The following is a 16822-nucleotide window of genomic DNA, read 5'->3' as shown; positions in this document are numbered from 1 at the left end:
TGTTTTCAAACTGTAGAAAAAATTTTACATTCTGGGGTTCCCTTCCCATTTACTTTTACATCCCCCTTTTTCCTCTCCCCCGCAATTAATGATTATATTGTGAGCATGGGCAGGTAATTATTTTCTTACTAATGTTCTGCCCAACCCAGGTCTGATATGAACCTGCCTTTTCTGGGTCTTCTCTATGCTTCTGTGAGAACCCTTCAGCCTAACCTCTGCCACCAGAGCATCCCCAAATGGAAAACTGAAATTGTGAAGCATCATTTAAGTTTGTTCATAAAGGACTTTCTTAAATTGCCAAGATCAGACAATTAGGGCCACAAGCCTGCAGATGACCAATCCTCTGTGTAACAGCTTCTCGACTTTCAAGGAGCAAAGGGAGCTAGGAAATGTAATCCTTTCCAGCAAGATTCCCAAAGGTGGTTGCTTCACACAAGACAACAGGATTCTCCTGGGACCTATAGGCTTCTCCAGGAAGCTGCCTTAGGTTTAGGCAGTCCTACTGATCTTTTTTTTTTTTTTTTTTTTGTCTTTTTAGGGCTGCTCCTGAGGCATATGGAGGTTCCCAGGCTAGAGGTCCAACTGGAGCCGCAGCTGCTGGCCCACACCACAGCCATGGCAACACGGGATCTGAGCCGCATCTTCGACCTACACCACAGCTCATGGCAACGCCGGATCCTTAACCCACTGAGCAAGGGCTGGGATCAAACCTGCGTTCTCATGGATGCTAGTTAGATTCATTTCTGCTGAGCCACAATGGGAACTCCAGTCCTGCTGGTCTTGAAGTTGTTCCTCTGGAGTGGTCTTGCCTGGGAGGAACCAATGCAACAATCCCTTCGTCCATCACCTTCCCAGGAAGTTTCTTATTGGAAAAGGGCGAGTTACATTCGGTTATCTGTTCATTCCTTGTCATCTTCTGCCCTTCTTTTTCAAAGACTGGAAATCTGGTCATAGTTGTACAAAGAATTCTGAAAAGAACAGGAATGACAACATATCAAGTGGCTAACACTGAAAGGGATAAGCTATCTATAGTCTAATCTTTTTTGTAATATGCATTCTCTGCTAGCAGATAAAGGAGACTGAAAAAAGGGATACTACTAATAATATCAGCATTGAGGGCTTACCGATCCTGTCTCCATGCTAAGTCTTGTGTCTATTACCATCTCTCTTAATTCTTATAAGCATCCTAAGAGGCAAATATAATTATTATACCCATTTTATAGAAAAATGAAAAGCCAGGAATCAAACTCAGGTCTCTATGACTCCAGAGCATAAACTCTTCTTAGTCTATAATGTTCTATTATTGGACAAAGAAAAACATGCTAAACAGTTTCAAACATGGAAATTTCAGGGTATTATTTGTATAATTCTTTAATTAAATAATATGGAATGTATCATGTGCCACAGCTAGAGTATTCTAGTGCCAAAGAGACTGAGAGGGAAAGATAACATGAACCTAGTACAATGTAATAGGTTATTTAATTGATGTCTGCTGTCCCCAGAGATCCATGTCAATGATGATGAATAAGATTAGCAATTATCCTTGGGAATCAAAGACAGAAGTATAAGTTCTCAGAGTTCCAATTGTGGCTCAGAAGAAATGAATCTGACTAGTATCCAGGAGGACGCAGGTTTGATTCCTGTCCTTGCTCAGTGGGTTAAGGATCCAACATTGCCGAGAGCTGTGGTGTAGGTTGCAGATGCAGCTCGGGTCCTGATTGCGGTGGCTCTGGCGTAGGCCGGTAGCTGCAGCTCTGATTCGAGCTAGCCTGGGAATCTCCATGTGCCACATGCATGGCCTTAAAAAGATAAAAAAAAAAAAAAAAAAAAAAAAAAAAAAAAGGTATACTCTCTCAGGTTGGATTACCTAGGTTTCAACCCCAGCTTTTGTCACCTTGGGAAACTTCTCTAAAACTTTACCACTGGAGTTCAGCAAAGAAGGAAGTCATTTTGATGAGATTAACATCCTTCATCAGTGGGGCCAGATGGAGGATGCCTGGAGAGCTAGGAAGTCACCCGAGAGGGCGCAAGCCCTCTGCCGGGTATGCAAGTTGAGGGAGATGGGTGTAAAGGGGTTCTGTTTGCCAGGGAGTAGGAACTGGGTTCTACAGACAAGACTGGAGTAGAGGACAGAATCATCATCAAAGAGCTGATGATGACAGATCTGAGCTCTGACAGGTAAGGGCCTGAGGCTGGAGGAGTGGACAGAGAACTCATTCTGCCAGCAAGTGTCGAAAGATGAATGAGAGGTCTTCTGACTCACGGGCAAAAGGCCATTACCACAACCAGGTCTAGAGGAAGTACCATGTAGAATCAAAGCTGTTCTGCTAGTTTAAAATCATAGCCTTGGAGTTCCCGTGGTGGCTCTGCAGAGATGAATCTGACTAGTATCCATGAGAATGTGGGTTTGATTCCCTGTCCTTGCTCAGTGGGTTAAGGATTGGGCATTACTGTGAGCTGTGGTGTAGGTCGAAGACGTGGGTCGGATCTGGCGTTGCTGTGGCTGTGGCATAGGCTGGCAGCTGCAGCTCTAATGTGACCCCTCGCTTGGGAACTTCCACACGCTACAGGTGCGGCCCTAAAAAGAAAAAAAAAAAAATAAATAAATCATAGCCTCTTTTACTCTGGTAGGAAGAAGGGGGAACACAGGCCACTCTGTGATTCCCTTCTATCCAATTGGTACTCTTTTTTTTTTTTTAGGACTTGCGGCAGATGGAGGTTCCCAGGCTAGGGGTGTAATTGGAGCTGCAGCTGCCAGACTACACCACAGCCACAGCAATGCCAGGTCAGAGCCACGTCTGTGACCTATACCACAGCTCCCAGTAACACCAGATCCTTAACCCACTGAGGGAGACCAGGGATCTAACCCATGTCCTCATGGATGCTAGTTGGGTTCCTTAACCACTGAGCCATGAAGTGAACTCCCTCCAACTGGTACTCTTGAGGAGCTTCTTATAGTGACTCCTAGTAGGGGAGGCCAGACTTGTCACTATAGCTAATTTTTAAATGGGAAAACTGTACTTTCAGTTTGAGAAAATTAGTTCCCAAGGAACATATGGGCATTTTTGCAGCTAGTGCTTTGGTGGCTGTCCCTTGTCCTCCCAGGTAGGTTCTGGTGTGGAATTCTAATTACCCATTCTGGCTACCTTCTGAGTCTGTTGTCACATGGGGCTGCTTCCATTGTGAGAGTCAGGCCAGGCCCCTTCTCCATCAGCTGGGGGACTTGACCCCCTCACCTGGCTGTAGACTCTAGGACTAGTCCTGATGAGACAGGAGGACCTAAGGTGGCTTCAGTTCCAGGTTCTGAGACTCACTCAGCATCAAGCCATGCCTGTCTCTGGGCCAGTCGTGACCTTGTGTCTTGGCTCCATGCAGCGCTTTTGTTCCTGGGATCCTGAGCGGTCCTCTGACAACAGGATCCACGTGTCATTCTCCTGACGTCTGAGTTCCTGTGCTGAAGAACTAGACTCAGGCCCTGAAAGCCTGAGGCCCTGCCCTGATCTTGCCATTGCCCCACAGGAAGTGGAGGAAGCGCTGCTCTTGAAGCTTACCCTGGCGCTGGGGCTGGTCCATGTGCTACATACAAGACTCTTGCAGTCCTGCTATCCTGCCCCAGATTCCTGATGGGCACTTACACTTTCCCCGATGCAGATCACAGTACCACACTGTGCTTTGGGTCGATTGCCACATCCTCTATGCTTTACCTGGTGGGCTGGGCTGGGCTTCCTATGAGCTGCTTCAGCTCAAGCTATTGCCCCAATGCCTGACTTTGCTCAGTGAGTGAGTAGAATTCCAGAGCTTGCCCCACCCAGTCTGCCCTGTTCTTCTGCAGTTAATTGAGCCATGCTCAGCTTGACTTTAGCAAGTGTATGTTCATGTACTCTTGCTCAAGATTAACCTAAAGGTAAAATGGAGGTATAGACCATACCTATATAAGATCATTTCGCATATACGGTCCTAAAATAAAAATATTGCTTAAAAGATCTTTCTTTCTTTTTTCTTTGCTTTTTAGGGCCCCACCCGAGGCATATGGAAGTTCCCAGGCTAGGGGTCGAACTGGAGCTACAGCTGCTGGCTTATGTTATAGCCTTAGCAATGTGAGATCCAAGCCGCTCTATGGCCTACACCATAGCTCAGGGCAATGCCAGATCCCTGACCCACTGAGCAAGGCCAGGGATTGAACCTGAATCCTCACGGATGCTAGCTGGATTGTTTCCACTGCGCCACAATGGGAACTCCTGCTTAAAAGACATTTCTAAAAGGAAGCATCTCAATTGCCACACAACACGTTTTAAAGGGCTTAACACACCCAAACACCCAGATGCAGTGGAAGCCTCACCCTCCCTCTCCCCCTCCCAGCACCGTGGCTGGGTAGATAATATTTGGAATATATTTTTGGTTGTCTTAATAGCCTCAAATGACCTTTACTTCAGTTGAAACAATTGAAGCCAATGTTTCTAAAATAGAAATCAGATAGGAAGTAATGTTTAACCTTAACTTGTTAGTCCAGTAAACACCTTTGGAAGAGAACGTCTATGCCTGCCAGCAAGTTGACTCTACCTACACTTTCTCTCGTAAAACCGAGGAGATCATCTACTCTGAAGTCAAAGTCTACCAAGCCAGTCACCACTGAAATCCAGCCTCTAGAGCATTACTCAACAGGAAAGAGGTGGGTTATAGAGTGCAGCAACGACTTCCTCCATAGCTCCTGCTCAATAAGAATCTGCAGAAGCTATTGTTTTTGGAAAAAACAATTAGTTTAGATCCCACTTAAGAAAGTGCCCTTACATTAAGTAAGAACATACGCTAGTCCAGCAAATCATTGAAAAGCATCTAGCAGCACTGCAGCTTCAGGTCCAGGCTGGGGCTGTCACTACCAGCTTCCCCCTCCCCCTGAAAATACCATTTAAGTCAAGAGGACCAGTGGGAAATCCACAGACCAGTCTACCTCTTAACTCCTGCAGTTTATCACCATACCACTTTCTCATTTCCACCCCCACCTGCTAGGATATTACTGCTTTGGGAAATCCAAGTTTTCCTTGAAAAATCTCAAGTCTAAATATCACCCTGATAGGACATTCTTTGGCCTAAAAAGGCCAATAATTAACACTCCAAATTGGGTCTTTCCCAAGGGTTCACACGCTTACTGGCCTTCCGAGGGACAGTCTAATATAAGTTTAAAAACAATGAAGAAAAATCTTGTCTATAAGATTTTGTACTACATGTTGTTATTTCAAAAGCATGTTTAAAAGTTTTAGAATGACTTCTTAGAAATTTAATATTCTTCAGTGAATGTCCAAATTGGACTAATAAAAATCAATGCTATTGTTTTAAGGTGGACTTTAGCAAGTAAATAGTATTTTGTCTAATGATGGGAGTTACTTGGGACTGAAAATAAGGAATTAAAAAAAAAAGAAACTTTTATAAGCAAGGTCAAGGCTGGCTCTGGGAAATGACAAAAACTAAAGTCGTTTGTGAGAATAAAACAAAAGCTAGCTTAATCAATAACCTTCACCATTGCTTCAACATCAAGGCTTAACCAACCAAAAGTTTTATAGGCCTTAAAAATAATTGTGGACTGAAGATATATCCATCTATCTGCTAGATAAGACATACAACTTTTTTTTTTTGCTACATAAGGAATATCAAAAAGTATCAGTCTGTCATTTAAGATATAAATGGCATTTAAAATATTATAGGTTGCAGCAGTAAAGAAATCAGCGTCTTAGTTAACAAGATAGGAAACAAAAAAGACTCGCAGAGCATCTAACAGACTTGATATATTAGGAAAAGCAATTATTGATAAATAATATATAGGCTCAGTTCTGTAACATGTTTGTCTTTATTCCCATAGTAAACTTCTAAATATTATTTTGCAGGGAATTTTAGATAACTGTATATTTATCTATTCCTAGGTTATGATCCAATGAACTTCCAAGGGAGACAGTGGGATAGCAGAAAAGCATGAGATAACATGCTTGAAGTGAATCCTGGCTTAGCCATTTTTCAACTGTTAAGCAAGCACAACTTTTCTGGAGGACTGATTCCTCCTAAGTGAGAACAAGATAACTAGGCTGTAAGGAATGAATGAGGTAATTTGGCACTTAGAGACTTTCTTCAACTTTATTCTCCATCTAGTAATGCATAATCAGAGCAAAGTTCCAAATCTAAGCTTAGAGATATTTTGAAAGAAGTTCTTAATTATAACTAAAACTAAATTTTGACCCAAGATTGCCCCCTAATGGTCATCTCTCAGAAATGAAATCCCTTTGAAAACCACTGAATTTGCAAATTCAGTTTTTTTCTATCAAGATTTTCCCCAAAGGTTTGTTTATCATTGTTCTGGTCTCCAGCATGTACATTAGATTTTTCCCCAAGAAAAATCATCTGCAAGTATATTCATTTAAATAAGATTGCAAGTTAAGTACAGTGTATTTCTTATCTTTAAACCTACTTCTTTAACTAGATCAAGCAATCTTTTCAGGTTTGCAAAATAACACTTAGTCTCTCTCTGCCCCCAACATAGGAAATCAAAAAGGCAAAGATAAAGAATTTTTACCAGAGTACTTTTTGCATCTTAAACAAAGGTTGAGATAACTTGTCTCCCAGGTGTCACAGTGAAGGTTCAAGAGCTGATTCTTTATCCTAAAGGATAATATTAGCAGAGGTCATTTCTATTTTCCAGAATTCACCAAATTCATTTTTGGAGTACTTTGTTAAAAAAATTCTTCTAAATCAGAAGTTAGTGTTTTACCCCAAATCTATATCCCATCTAATATCAAAACCATGAACTCACCATGGGTGGACTTACAGTCCAAACCAAGTAAACCGCCTCTCCCCCCAGAAAACGTACACTGGAGCTGCAACAGGATCTGGCACACACATGACACTAGTAATTTTAGAAATCTGAATCTGAGTGAAATACTAGCACCTCCTTTTTGTCTTCTGTAAGCCTTCACCTCTATCCACAATGAGGATATAATCTACATTTTTAAGGAAGGCCAAATGAGGTAATACACGAAAAGCATTTAGCATAATCTTTGATACACAGACAGTATAAAAAATTGACAGATATTATTATCGGTTATGTTCCCAGTCAAAAAATACCAATTATCGAAGCAGGTATTATATTGTCACTCACAGGCAGTTTTATTATATTGTCCTCAGAGGAGTTTTCTAACACAATTTCTTTCTGAGACCACACCTGAAAAAATTTTACTGTGTTATCCCCATAGGCATGAGTCCCTGCTGGTAGTACTTGTATTGGTGAAGTGTGACCTGTTAAGACAACAAAGCTGAGAACAGTCTAGTGAGGTGGGTGGTAAGCAACAAAGTCTTACTAAGTTCTGGCCACTTCACAACAAACATGATGGTGCCTAGAGACTAAGAAAAAGAAAGGACTAGAAACAAAACAGGATTGTTAGGTCTACGATACCCTCTAGTGGCCACAAAGAAGATTGTTCTTTTTAAAAACCCTCGTTTGGCCATGACTGCAACTTGAATGTATATACATCACCCTTGAGTTTAAAAAATAGCCAACTTGACTTTATGTGTTTTCTGCTTACATCAAAAGGTTGGGGGAGGGGGGAGAGAGAGAGAGAGCGAGTGAGCCAATGTTAAGAGAAACCAATGCGGTCACAATTTGATCCATTCTGTCCTCTTTACTCCCTGCTGAATGAAAACACTAATCAATAGGGAAAAAGGCACAGGCAACATTACCTTTCATGTATATGGACTCTCAAGTGAGAACTGAAGATAATTGTCTTTGTTGCTTTATGAAAGGGAATTCTGAAATGAGCATCTTTCTAAAACAGCAATTTTTCACCAAAGGGCTATTTACAAGCCAAGGTAATAATTAGATATGCCCAAGACTATGCATCTATTCTCTGCCCAAACCCTTCATTTTTATAATGGGTAATTATAGTAAAAACTTCAATTAACCAGAACCCTCAATTAACATGATTTCCCCTCTTGCACTCTATTTTTAGGACAAAGTGGGAGGAAAAAAATCACAAGAAACCATTCATGTGAAGGATGTTTAGTTTGAAAATCTAGGATGGGTTATGCTATGCTAAGCAGAAAAAAACCTTGAATAAAATTACATTCACACCATGATAACCAATATACAGGAAATATATACATTAACTGAACAAGATCTGGCAGGGAAGAAAGTATTTTGTTGAATTTGTTAACATGGTGGAATAGTAGTCTACTTTCTATTTTCTCTACTATCTTCTTTATTGTAACACTGTTAGATAAACAAAAATCAAGGAGAAGGGTGATGTATAAACTCAGCACATATTCTGCACCATCTTCAATTCCACATCCATACATCTGAACAGTAGCATTGAGACTAAGAATCAGAATTCTAAGTCCTTCAAAGAACTTTAGATCTCAGAGAAATAGTTAAGGTCGCCATAGCCCATTAAGGCAAAAATAGGTCACTTGGAGAATATTTCTCACAAAACGAGCTGATATGAGAAGGGTTTTCAATAGTTAATTTTCAAATAATTTGAAAACACATGTATCAGGACATTCCTTATTCAGAAGTGTCAATTTTGGAGTTTCCGTTGTGGCTCAGCAGGTTAAGAACCCAACTAGTATCTGTGAGGATGTTGTTTCAATCCCTGCCTGGCCTTGCTCAGTGGGTTAAGGATCCAGCATTGCCACAAGGTGCAGCACAGGTCGCAGATGCGGCTTGGATCTGGTATTGTTGTGCTGTAGGCTGGCAGGTCCTGCTCCGATTCATCCCCTAGCCTGGTAACTTCCATATGCCGTTGGTGCGGCTCTAAAAAGAAAAAAAAAAAGGCTTTCGCTCAAAATCTCACTTCAGTGCAAAACACAACAGTCCACAAAGTAATTCAGGATAAGCAACCACCACTGAATTGAAAGCTCATGATACCAAATCTATTTAAAATACTGTTTATTTGTGATTTTACATTAATCAGCATTACATCTAAGAGCAATATCAGATAACATTTATACATTTTCCACAGGACACAGAGGTTCATTGGCTCATTCTTTATGCCAAAGCAAGTAAATAGAGGCATTAGCAAAAGGTGCAAATAGTTCACTGTTGTGTTTAAAAAATATTTATGCACATTGCATTCATTTAAGATATATATATATTTTTAAAAAGTTATGGAAAAGCAGAGTTCACAGGTTACTGTTTCTACGTACGTTGTAATACAACATAAATGATGTAGAACATAAAAGAATCCTCAAATACAGAATTAAGCAACTGAAAGTTTCCACTAAGAGATTAAAACACTGATTCCAGTAGTTAGTGAGATCTAGAATGAACTTTCTAGGCTCTGTTTCAACTTTGCATCATCATACACACACGGTCAAACAGAACCAGCCCCAGAACACACTTATAATCAATGTAATTTTTTACACACAAACTCACCCTCCAGAAATACTTTGGATGATTTTTACCCACTGACTGTTTTGGATCATTGATTTTACATTGATTTGTGACATCACTTGGGTGAAGGGGAAAAAAAAAAAAACTATATTAAGCCTAGGTTTAAATTTGTATTTACATTAGAAAGAAAGTTAACTGAAAAGACAAGAAAAATCTGTAAAAATCAAGAAGTGGTAGTTTTCTCAGGGTGGGGGAGGGGGATTAGCCCCACTGATTTCTTCTTGTGCTGCCTTCTAAAGATACGTAAGTTAAAAGAATCTGACCCCTTTAAAACTCAAATATCAACTGAGAAATATAATGACTTGGGCAGGGAAACAGAATTTTAGAGATTTGGGACAAGCTTCCAATAAATTACACTTCAAATCATATCATGACTATAAATCATTATCAAACTAAGATTCTTCTCATGACACTTCTTTTGTTCCCTTAATTCTTCACTTTCTCTCTCATTCTTTTCCTTTTCATTTGGTTACCTTATGAGGGCTTCTTCATTCACTAGCAATACTAAGAGAAAAATACATTATAAGGTTCAAATATGAATCTTGTTATGCTTTTAAATGCTCTAATCTCCTTTTGATACCAAGTCCCTGGATTCTTTAATTATATTTAAGTATGCTTAGTACCAAGCAGCCTCAAATATGCTCTACGGTTAAATGATTGGCTAATATGCTTATGACACTTTTATACTGAATGGTATACAAACATCTCAACATACAAAAATCATTTTTGCCAGAGTTAAACTAAATAACCCATGTTATGTGTATAAAATCCCCTTTGTTGAAAAATAAGGGGCTTTCTAAACTAATATAAAAGGATTTTTCAAAAATTATAGTTTACTAAAATGACCCTTTTTTGGCAAACAAAGTTACTTCAGGTGAAGAGATTTTATACTATGAATAAAATTCCAATTGAATCTTTTCTTAACTTTCAAAAAAATATGTGCCAGTGTATACTAATGCTATAGATTCTTATCTTAGACGCTTTTAAAGCATTCTGTTAATGCCCATTGAAACAATGGGAACCCAAAAGGTACAGTCAATAATCATGATAAAAAACTATAATCTGATTACCAAGTGAAACAGGTGTTGAGAAATAAAAATTTTCTTGCTTGTTCACTGGTAATTTATTTCCAACAAGTATGTAGAAGGCCTGAAGTAATTCAGACAGATATCTGTGGCGATTATAATGATACTTCATGAGGGCAGAGCTAGTCAAAACTAGCAATTGTTTAAAAATTCAAAACCTCTTTTGGACATATAAAATGTGAGATGAATTTGAAAGTATTTTTCATAATGCTTTTCTTTTAGTAAAACCTCTTTCCAGTTCTTAAAGTCCAGTTTGCTACATACCCCCAATCTGATCTACCACTGCATATTAACGATCAACTTAAATGCGGTTTTAAAATGTGCAACGTCACATTGTAATAATAATTATAAAAAGACTTTATTTAGGCTTCAACTTTCTCCTTTTTTTTGTTCTTTTTCAGAAAAGAAGGAGTGCGGAATTTCTTCTTTTTCTTGGATGGTGATTTTGAAGGTGAGCCTTCAGGTGATGGGACTTCTTCAATTTTTTCTGGAGACTTAATGGTGATCTCGATGTTCTCTATGGTGGTGCTTGTTGTTAACCTACTCACTCGCTGGGCAAGCTCATCTTCAATGCCATGCACGTCATCCTTGCCGTTTACTATCAGGACAGGCACATCCATGGAGATGAAGCTCTTGGAAAATAGCTCATGGTTTTCTATAAAAGGGGAGGAGTTTTTGGTTATTTTATATAGTTGATATCTTTGCTTTACTTTATAAATATGAAATGTTTAAGCAATATGCCAAGGCATCACTTCAATTCCAATAAAGATGGATTATTTTAATAAACTATGGGCCTATTAGCATGAAGCTAATGTTCTTAGATGATATAAAGGGGAAGAGGACAAAGTTGTTAGACCAAATAGTGAAGGCTGGATAAGTCCGGTTTGATGACTTGATAGTTTCATTGTAAAGCAAGTCAGTATAAACAAGGAACACAACACATACACATTTTTCATTAACTTTGGGGTCATTTGGCAGTCAAAACTGAAAATGATTTCATGCTTCTGATTGGAAGATATATGACAAACTAGTTTTAATTTCACAAATTCTTAGAACTTGCCAACATCCAAATTAAGTCAATATAAATGTTAAACACAAGTAGCACCCTATTTGATAAAATATATAAAACTACTGGAGCTTTAAGTAAATCCATGGTAAACTTACTGCAATCAGGTGTTCAATTTCTTTATACGGACACAAATGACAGAAGGACAGACTCTAAAGACCAACTCAGTGAAGGCTATGGGAAGTTACATTGAATACCTTCTAATTTTTCGGGGATATTTTGCGGTGACTGAGTTTGAGACTGAATTTGTGAAACAGATGAAGCGTCATCTGAGAGTAAATCCTGCTCAGCATCTGTTGGATAAGAGTTAAGTTAAAAGCCATGCAAAAACAAAGAAGCATAAGATTTCACGGAGGTTAGTGCACACACCAAATGCCTGCATATGCAGGATGAAAAAATTCTTCAGCAATCAGCTAAGCATGCTAACAGTTACCCCATATATTGATAATTATGCATTATGAGGAGATTAATGTGTTAACATTTCCGGCTGCTAAGAGTAATTTTATATACATGCTTTAAGGAGGCGTGACTACTAGCAGCCTAGGCAAATAATATGTATGCATTTAGCTTTTGCTAGAGGGTTAGAAAACCAAAACATATCGAGCAGCCAAATGAAAAGAAATATGAAAGCCTCACTGAATTTTTGAACAATATCCAATTAGTGATTCCTGTCGCAGCAATATTAGGGAGCTAATTCAGGTCATACTGAATGTGGAAGAAACTATAAAGTTATATATAAAAGGTAATGGTTCTATTGCGCAATATTTTTACCTGGCATCTTTAGGCTTTCAAAAATAAGAAATTAAAGGACATTTTACAAAATATAAAAATAGAGACAGTTTCCAACCTTATGTTAAATAAATAAATTGAATAATACTACTTAGAACAGTTAGTGTAATTACATTAACAAGTCAGGATGACTCCCTTTTGTGACAAAGACACTAAAACACTGACAAAAATGGTTTCCTAGACGACCCAGATGTCATTAGTTCTTTCTACATGGTATCTAACAGGGACAAAGATTCTTTAACTATTGGTTCTGTTTTGCTTTGGGTAAGAATTTCAATATATGCTGAAGAGGCTCTAAAGCAGAGGCTTATACCCGCTTTTAGGGTCAGAGACTTCTTGTCCTCCACCATGAAGCCCTGCTTTCCTCAAATGTATATGGTACAGAATTAAGCATATGTTTTCCAGATGGCTCATGGACTGTCTGAAGCTTATCCAAACACTCTAGATTGAGAACCCTTGCTGTAAAGAACTTCTTATTCTTGAGAAAAAGGGAGCTGGTATTCAACTGACTGGGGCATTTTCATGAAAAATTCTTAAATAATCCTCACTTAGGGTTCTGAAGTCAGAAAACCGCAACCTCACTAGAGTGCCCATATACTTCAGCAGAAATCACATAAAAATTCTAGCACTTTGCTTTACATTTTGATTTTGAAATCACAGCATTGGCATCTTGAAGCAGCAGGAACAATAGGGATTTTACAAAGCATTAAAGCCACATACTTGTGAATCTATAATTATGTCAAAGTAAAAAGTTTTTTAAAAGCCACATATTCTAAAATGTTTAAATCTATGAACATATCTCCATTTACTCTAGCCAGTGATTCTTTACTCATCTGGGGATCTCACTTTCCTATAGAAGACTTTTTTGCTAGCACTCAGATTGCTTTCTGAGGAAAACCGTCTTCTCTCCATGTTAACAGACATAGGCTGCAGTAGCTCTTGCATTTCAGTCCTATCTATACCCAAGTAAGGACTGAGAAAGAGGACAAAGAACCACTGAGTGCAAAGGGAACATTAAAAAAACCCCACAAACTATCTTCCATTATCCAACTCAAGGGGCTCTGTTGTTAGCAGTGTGGTTATCCTGGGCTTAATCTCAAAATGAACTAACCTTCCAGGCCTTGCTGTTTACGCTCGATTGTCTTCTTATACTCTTCAAGTTCTCCTTCTGTGAGATGACTGAAGGGGTTGGGAGGGGCCGGGGGGGCATGATCATCATCTTCAAACTGCATGGTCTTGCACAGGAAAACAACGACGTTACTAAGAGCTTTACTTACATCTCTATCTTTATATATTTTACACACACAGATATATATACATACACACACAACTTCATGCACACACACATAAATGTATACACGATGTCTGACACCCCACCTCATAACAATCACAAGAAATGATAAGGCAACACGCTTTGTTTAAAATACTCCTATCGGATTAGTGCTTTTCGACTAGTGATTCAATAGACTCTAACTGCCAGTGATGTTTCCTAGATAAATCTGCATAGGTCAATTTTAATAACTGAAAAAAAATAAGTCAAGTTCTAGAAAGCTTCATAAACTAAGAAACATCTTAAAAACCAAGAATTTCAAAAAGCCTTTGTCAAAAGGCTTAGAAAAATGAAACTGTGCCAAAAGAAGTTTAAATTTGCTATGAAAATAAACTTGTACCTATTTGTTCTAAGAAAGAAATCGAGACTTTCGGTTAAACCTGGCAGACTGAACCTGTGCATTTTAAAAAATTCCTCCCCAAACCTCACTAAAATGATAGTAAAGTTACAGCAACAAAAATAGTATATACTTTCAAGGACAAAAGAGTGGAAGAGGAGACAAAAGAGGATGAGAAATAGTAACACATTGTTGGAAGATGGGAAGGAGGTGGAAGAGTGGGTGGCAGAGCTGGGAAAGTTGAAGCCTTAGTCCTGCGCAGAAGGGCGCAAAGGAGAAGCAAGCTCATTTGCCCTGCAGAGGTCCGGTGAGGCCCAGATATCACAGAAGGTGGCAGTGAAGAAAAGCTGCAAAGGGGGACAAGTTAAAAAAGTTAAAAGTCTGAATAAGAAACAGATAGATTCTCAGATCCCCTTTCTGTTTCACACAGCCGAGCATTTACCTCCCTCTCATCGCTGTGGATGGTCAGAGGCCTAGATTAGGGTACCTAAAACACAGCTGAGGGCTCCCAGAATGATGAGGGGAGACTGGCAGGAGACTAGAAAATTCTCTGGCTAAATTAAATGGCCCCAGATAAAAGAACTACAAACACTAACACTTGGGGATTTCTTAGAGAAACAACCTGGTCCACAGCCAGTCACCCTACAATGGAGCTCTCCAGTTCCCAAGCTCTGCGCACACCCAGAGCTTCTGCCTGGTTTTCAGTGTGTCATTCTTTTTTGTTGTTGTTGTTGTTGTCTTTTAGGGCCACACCCTCGGCATATGGAGGTTTCCAGTCTAGGGGTTGAATTGGAGTTGTAGCTGCCGGCCTATACCAGAGCCACAGCAACATGGGATCTGAGCCTCATCTGTGACCTACACCATAGCCCATGGCGATGCCAGATCCTTGACCCACTGAGTGAGGTCAGCAATTGAACCTACATCCTCATGGATGCTTGTGGGGTTCGCTAACCACTGAGCCACGACAGGAACTCCAGTGTCTCATTCTTAAATACAGACAGGCTATCATGAATTTCCAGATGCTATTAAGGAAGGTTTCTGTCATAGAGGAGACCAGAACTCAGAAGAAACAGACAATAAAGAAAATTTAAAATTGATTTTTTAGAGCGATAAGAAAAAATAATAGTATCCAGAAAGACCAGGATCTTTTTTTTTTTTTTTTAAAGGAACATTCAAGGAATAAGTCTTAAAAATTAAAAAAAAAAAAAAAGTATCAAAATAGAAAATTAAATAGAAGGCTCGGAAAATAAAACCAAGCATATTTCCCAGAAAGCAGGACTAAAAAGACAAAGAGATGGAAGGTAGGAAAGAAAAAAATCAGAAGCTCAGTCAAAGAGATCCAACCAACAGTATATATATCCCAACAGAAAAGAAAGAAATTGAAGAAAGACAACTTATTGAAGAAACACTTTTAAAAAAATTCCCAGAAGTGAAGGACATAACTTTGCCGAGTGAAGAGTTACTACACCCTAAAAACAAAGACTAAAAAGAAATTTACAAAGTACATCATCACAAAATTTCAGAAAAGCAGGAATGTAGAAAAGGTCTAAAAGAAAAAAAAAGACTGGAGTTGCTGTTGTGGCGCAGTGGTTAATGAATCCAACTAGGAACCATGAGGTTGCGGGTTCGATCCCTGGCCTTGCTCAGTGGGTTAAGGGTCTGGCATTGCCGTGAGCTGTGGTGTAGGTTGCAGACGTGGCTCGGATTCCGCGTTGCTGTGCCTCTGGCGTAGGCCAGTGGCTACAGCTCTGATTAGACCCCTAGCCTGGGAACCTCCATGTGCCGTGGGAAGCGGCCCTAGAAAAGGCAAAAAGACAAAAAAATAAAATAAAATAAAAGGAAAAAAGAGTCCTACACAAAGTGTGTGAATCATAATACTTTCCTACTTAACAATAATGTGGCACTGGGGGATAATATGGTGATGCTTTTCATATTATTTGTAACTTAGAATTCTGTACCCATTACATGCACATTTGGAGGTAGAACACAGGTTTTTAGACTTACTTTCCTACGTATCCTTTTCCAGAAAGCTATCAGTGGATGTGCTCAATAATAAAGGAGTAAATCAAGAAAGTGGAAGACATACGACGCAGGAAACGGGGCACTATATAGGTGAGAAGCAGAGCTGTTGGTCCAGATCTGGACCAGAATGACAGAAGGATGGAACTGAGAGATTACCTGTTACCTTTGACCCTATGGAAAATAATATCAAGAAAAGTTTGGGAAGAACCAAGCCAATGTACCCCAAATACTAAGCCAATGAAAAAAAGTGGCGCCTTTTTCTCCAGAGGGAGAAAAGTTGTATAAAAAAGGAAAGGTCCTCATGGGATATTACCTGGGCTCAGCAGTAAATGTTTAAAAATATAAACACTGAAAGCTGAGGAGACAAAACATAGTGATACAACCTTACTGGGAGAATGAAAAAGGGAAGCCTTGTGTAAACAGGCTAAATCCTCATCATCCATGAAAGAAGTCACTATTGTCTTTGATTACTTCTACAATGCAATTCCCCCCCCCCCCACATTTCCTGATCTCTGAAATTGGGAAGCATCTTATAATTGGTTTCTTACAACTATAATTGTCGGGAATTTTTTTCTCTTTTAGTGATACATAAAAAGATGGTACTTCTTACAGTTGATGATATAGACTCAGTGAAATACAGTTGAAGTCTAAAACTGATAAACTAAGAAAAAGCAGAATAAAGATGCTCTTTAGAAACAAAGGTAAACGCTAGAAAGAAAGTCCTTGTCCCTAGAAATTGGGAATTAAAGGTGACATTTTAAATCTG

General features: G+C 39.1%; 1 protein-coding gene and 1 long non-coding RNA gene across 30 annotated transcripts in view; both read right to left on the bottom strand.

Moving 5' to 3' along the window:
• Positions 1-508: 508 nt before the first annotated feature.
• Positions 509-8789, bottom strand: LOC146397053 (uncharacterized). Its single transcript, XR_014826212.1, has 3 exons — positions 7142-8789; positions 6560-6645; positions 509-968 (listed from the first exon to the last, which is right to left on the bottom strand). It is a non-coding gene; the product is annotated as an uncharacterized LOC146397053 (long non-coding RNA).
• Positions 8790-8906: 117 nt separating this feature from the next.
• Positions 8907-16822, bottom strand: part of ADD3 (adducin 3) — a 132287-nt gene continuing 124371 nt past the window's right edge. For 11 of the 29 annotated variants that reach the window (XM_084994241.1, XM_084994235.1, XM_003359365.5 and 8 more), the window contains 2 exons: positions 13479-13602; positions 8907-11167 (listed from right to left, as the gene is read on the bottom strand). In XM_084994241.1, coding sequence (XP_084850367.1) covers positions 10875-11167; positions 13479-13602 — 417 coding nt within the window. In that variant the 3' untranslated portion in view covers positions 8907-10874. Of the gene's footprint in view, positions 11168-11775; positions 11872-13478; positions 14382-16822 lie in introns of all 29 variants that reach the window. The other 18 variants (XM_084994231.1, XM_021073191.2, XM_001924738.6 and 15 more) reach the window with 3 other exon arrangements.

The sequence above is a fragment of the Sus scrofa genome, chromosome 14 (assembly GCF_054392235.1).
Source record: "Sus scrofa isolate SSC_HxYL_T2T_F1_AM1 chromosome 14, Sscrofa_HxYL_maternal_Yorkshire_Landrace_v2.0, whole genome shotgun sequence".
NCBI classification, from domain to species: domain Eukaryota; kingdom Metazoa; phylum Chordata; class Mammalia; order Artiodactyla; family Suidae; genus Sus; species Sus scrofa.
This window is presented reverse-complemented; position numbering and strand designations above follow the sequence as displayed.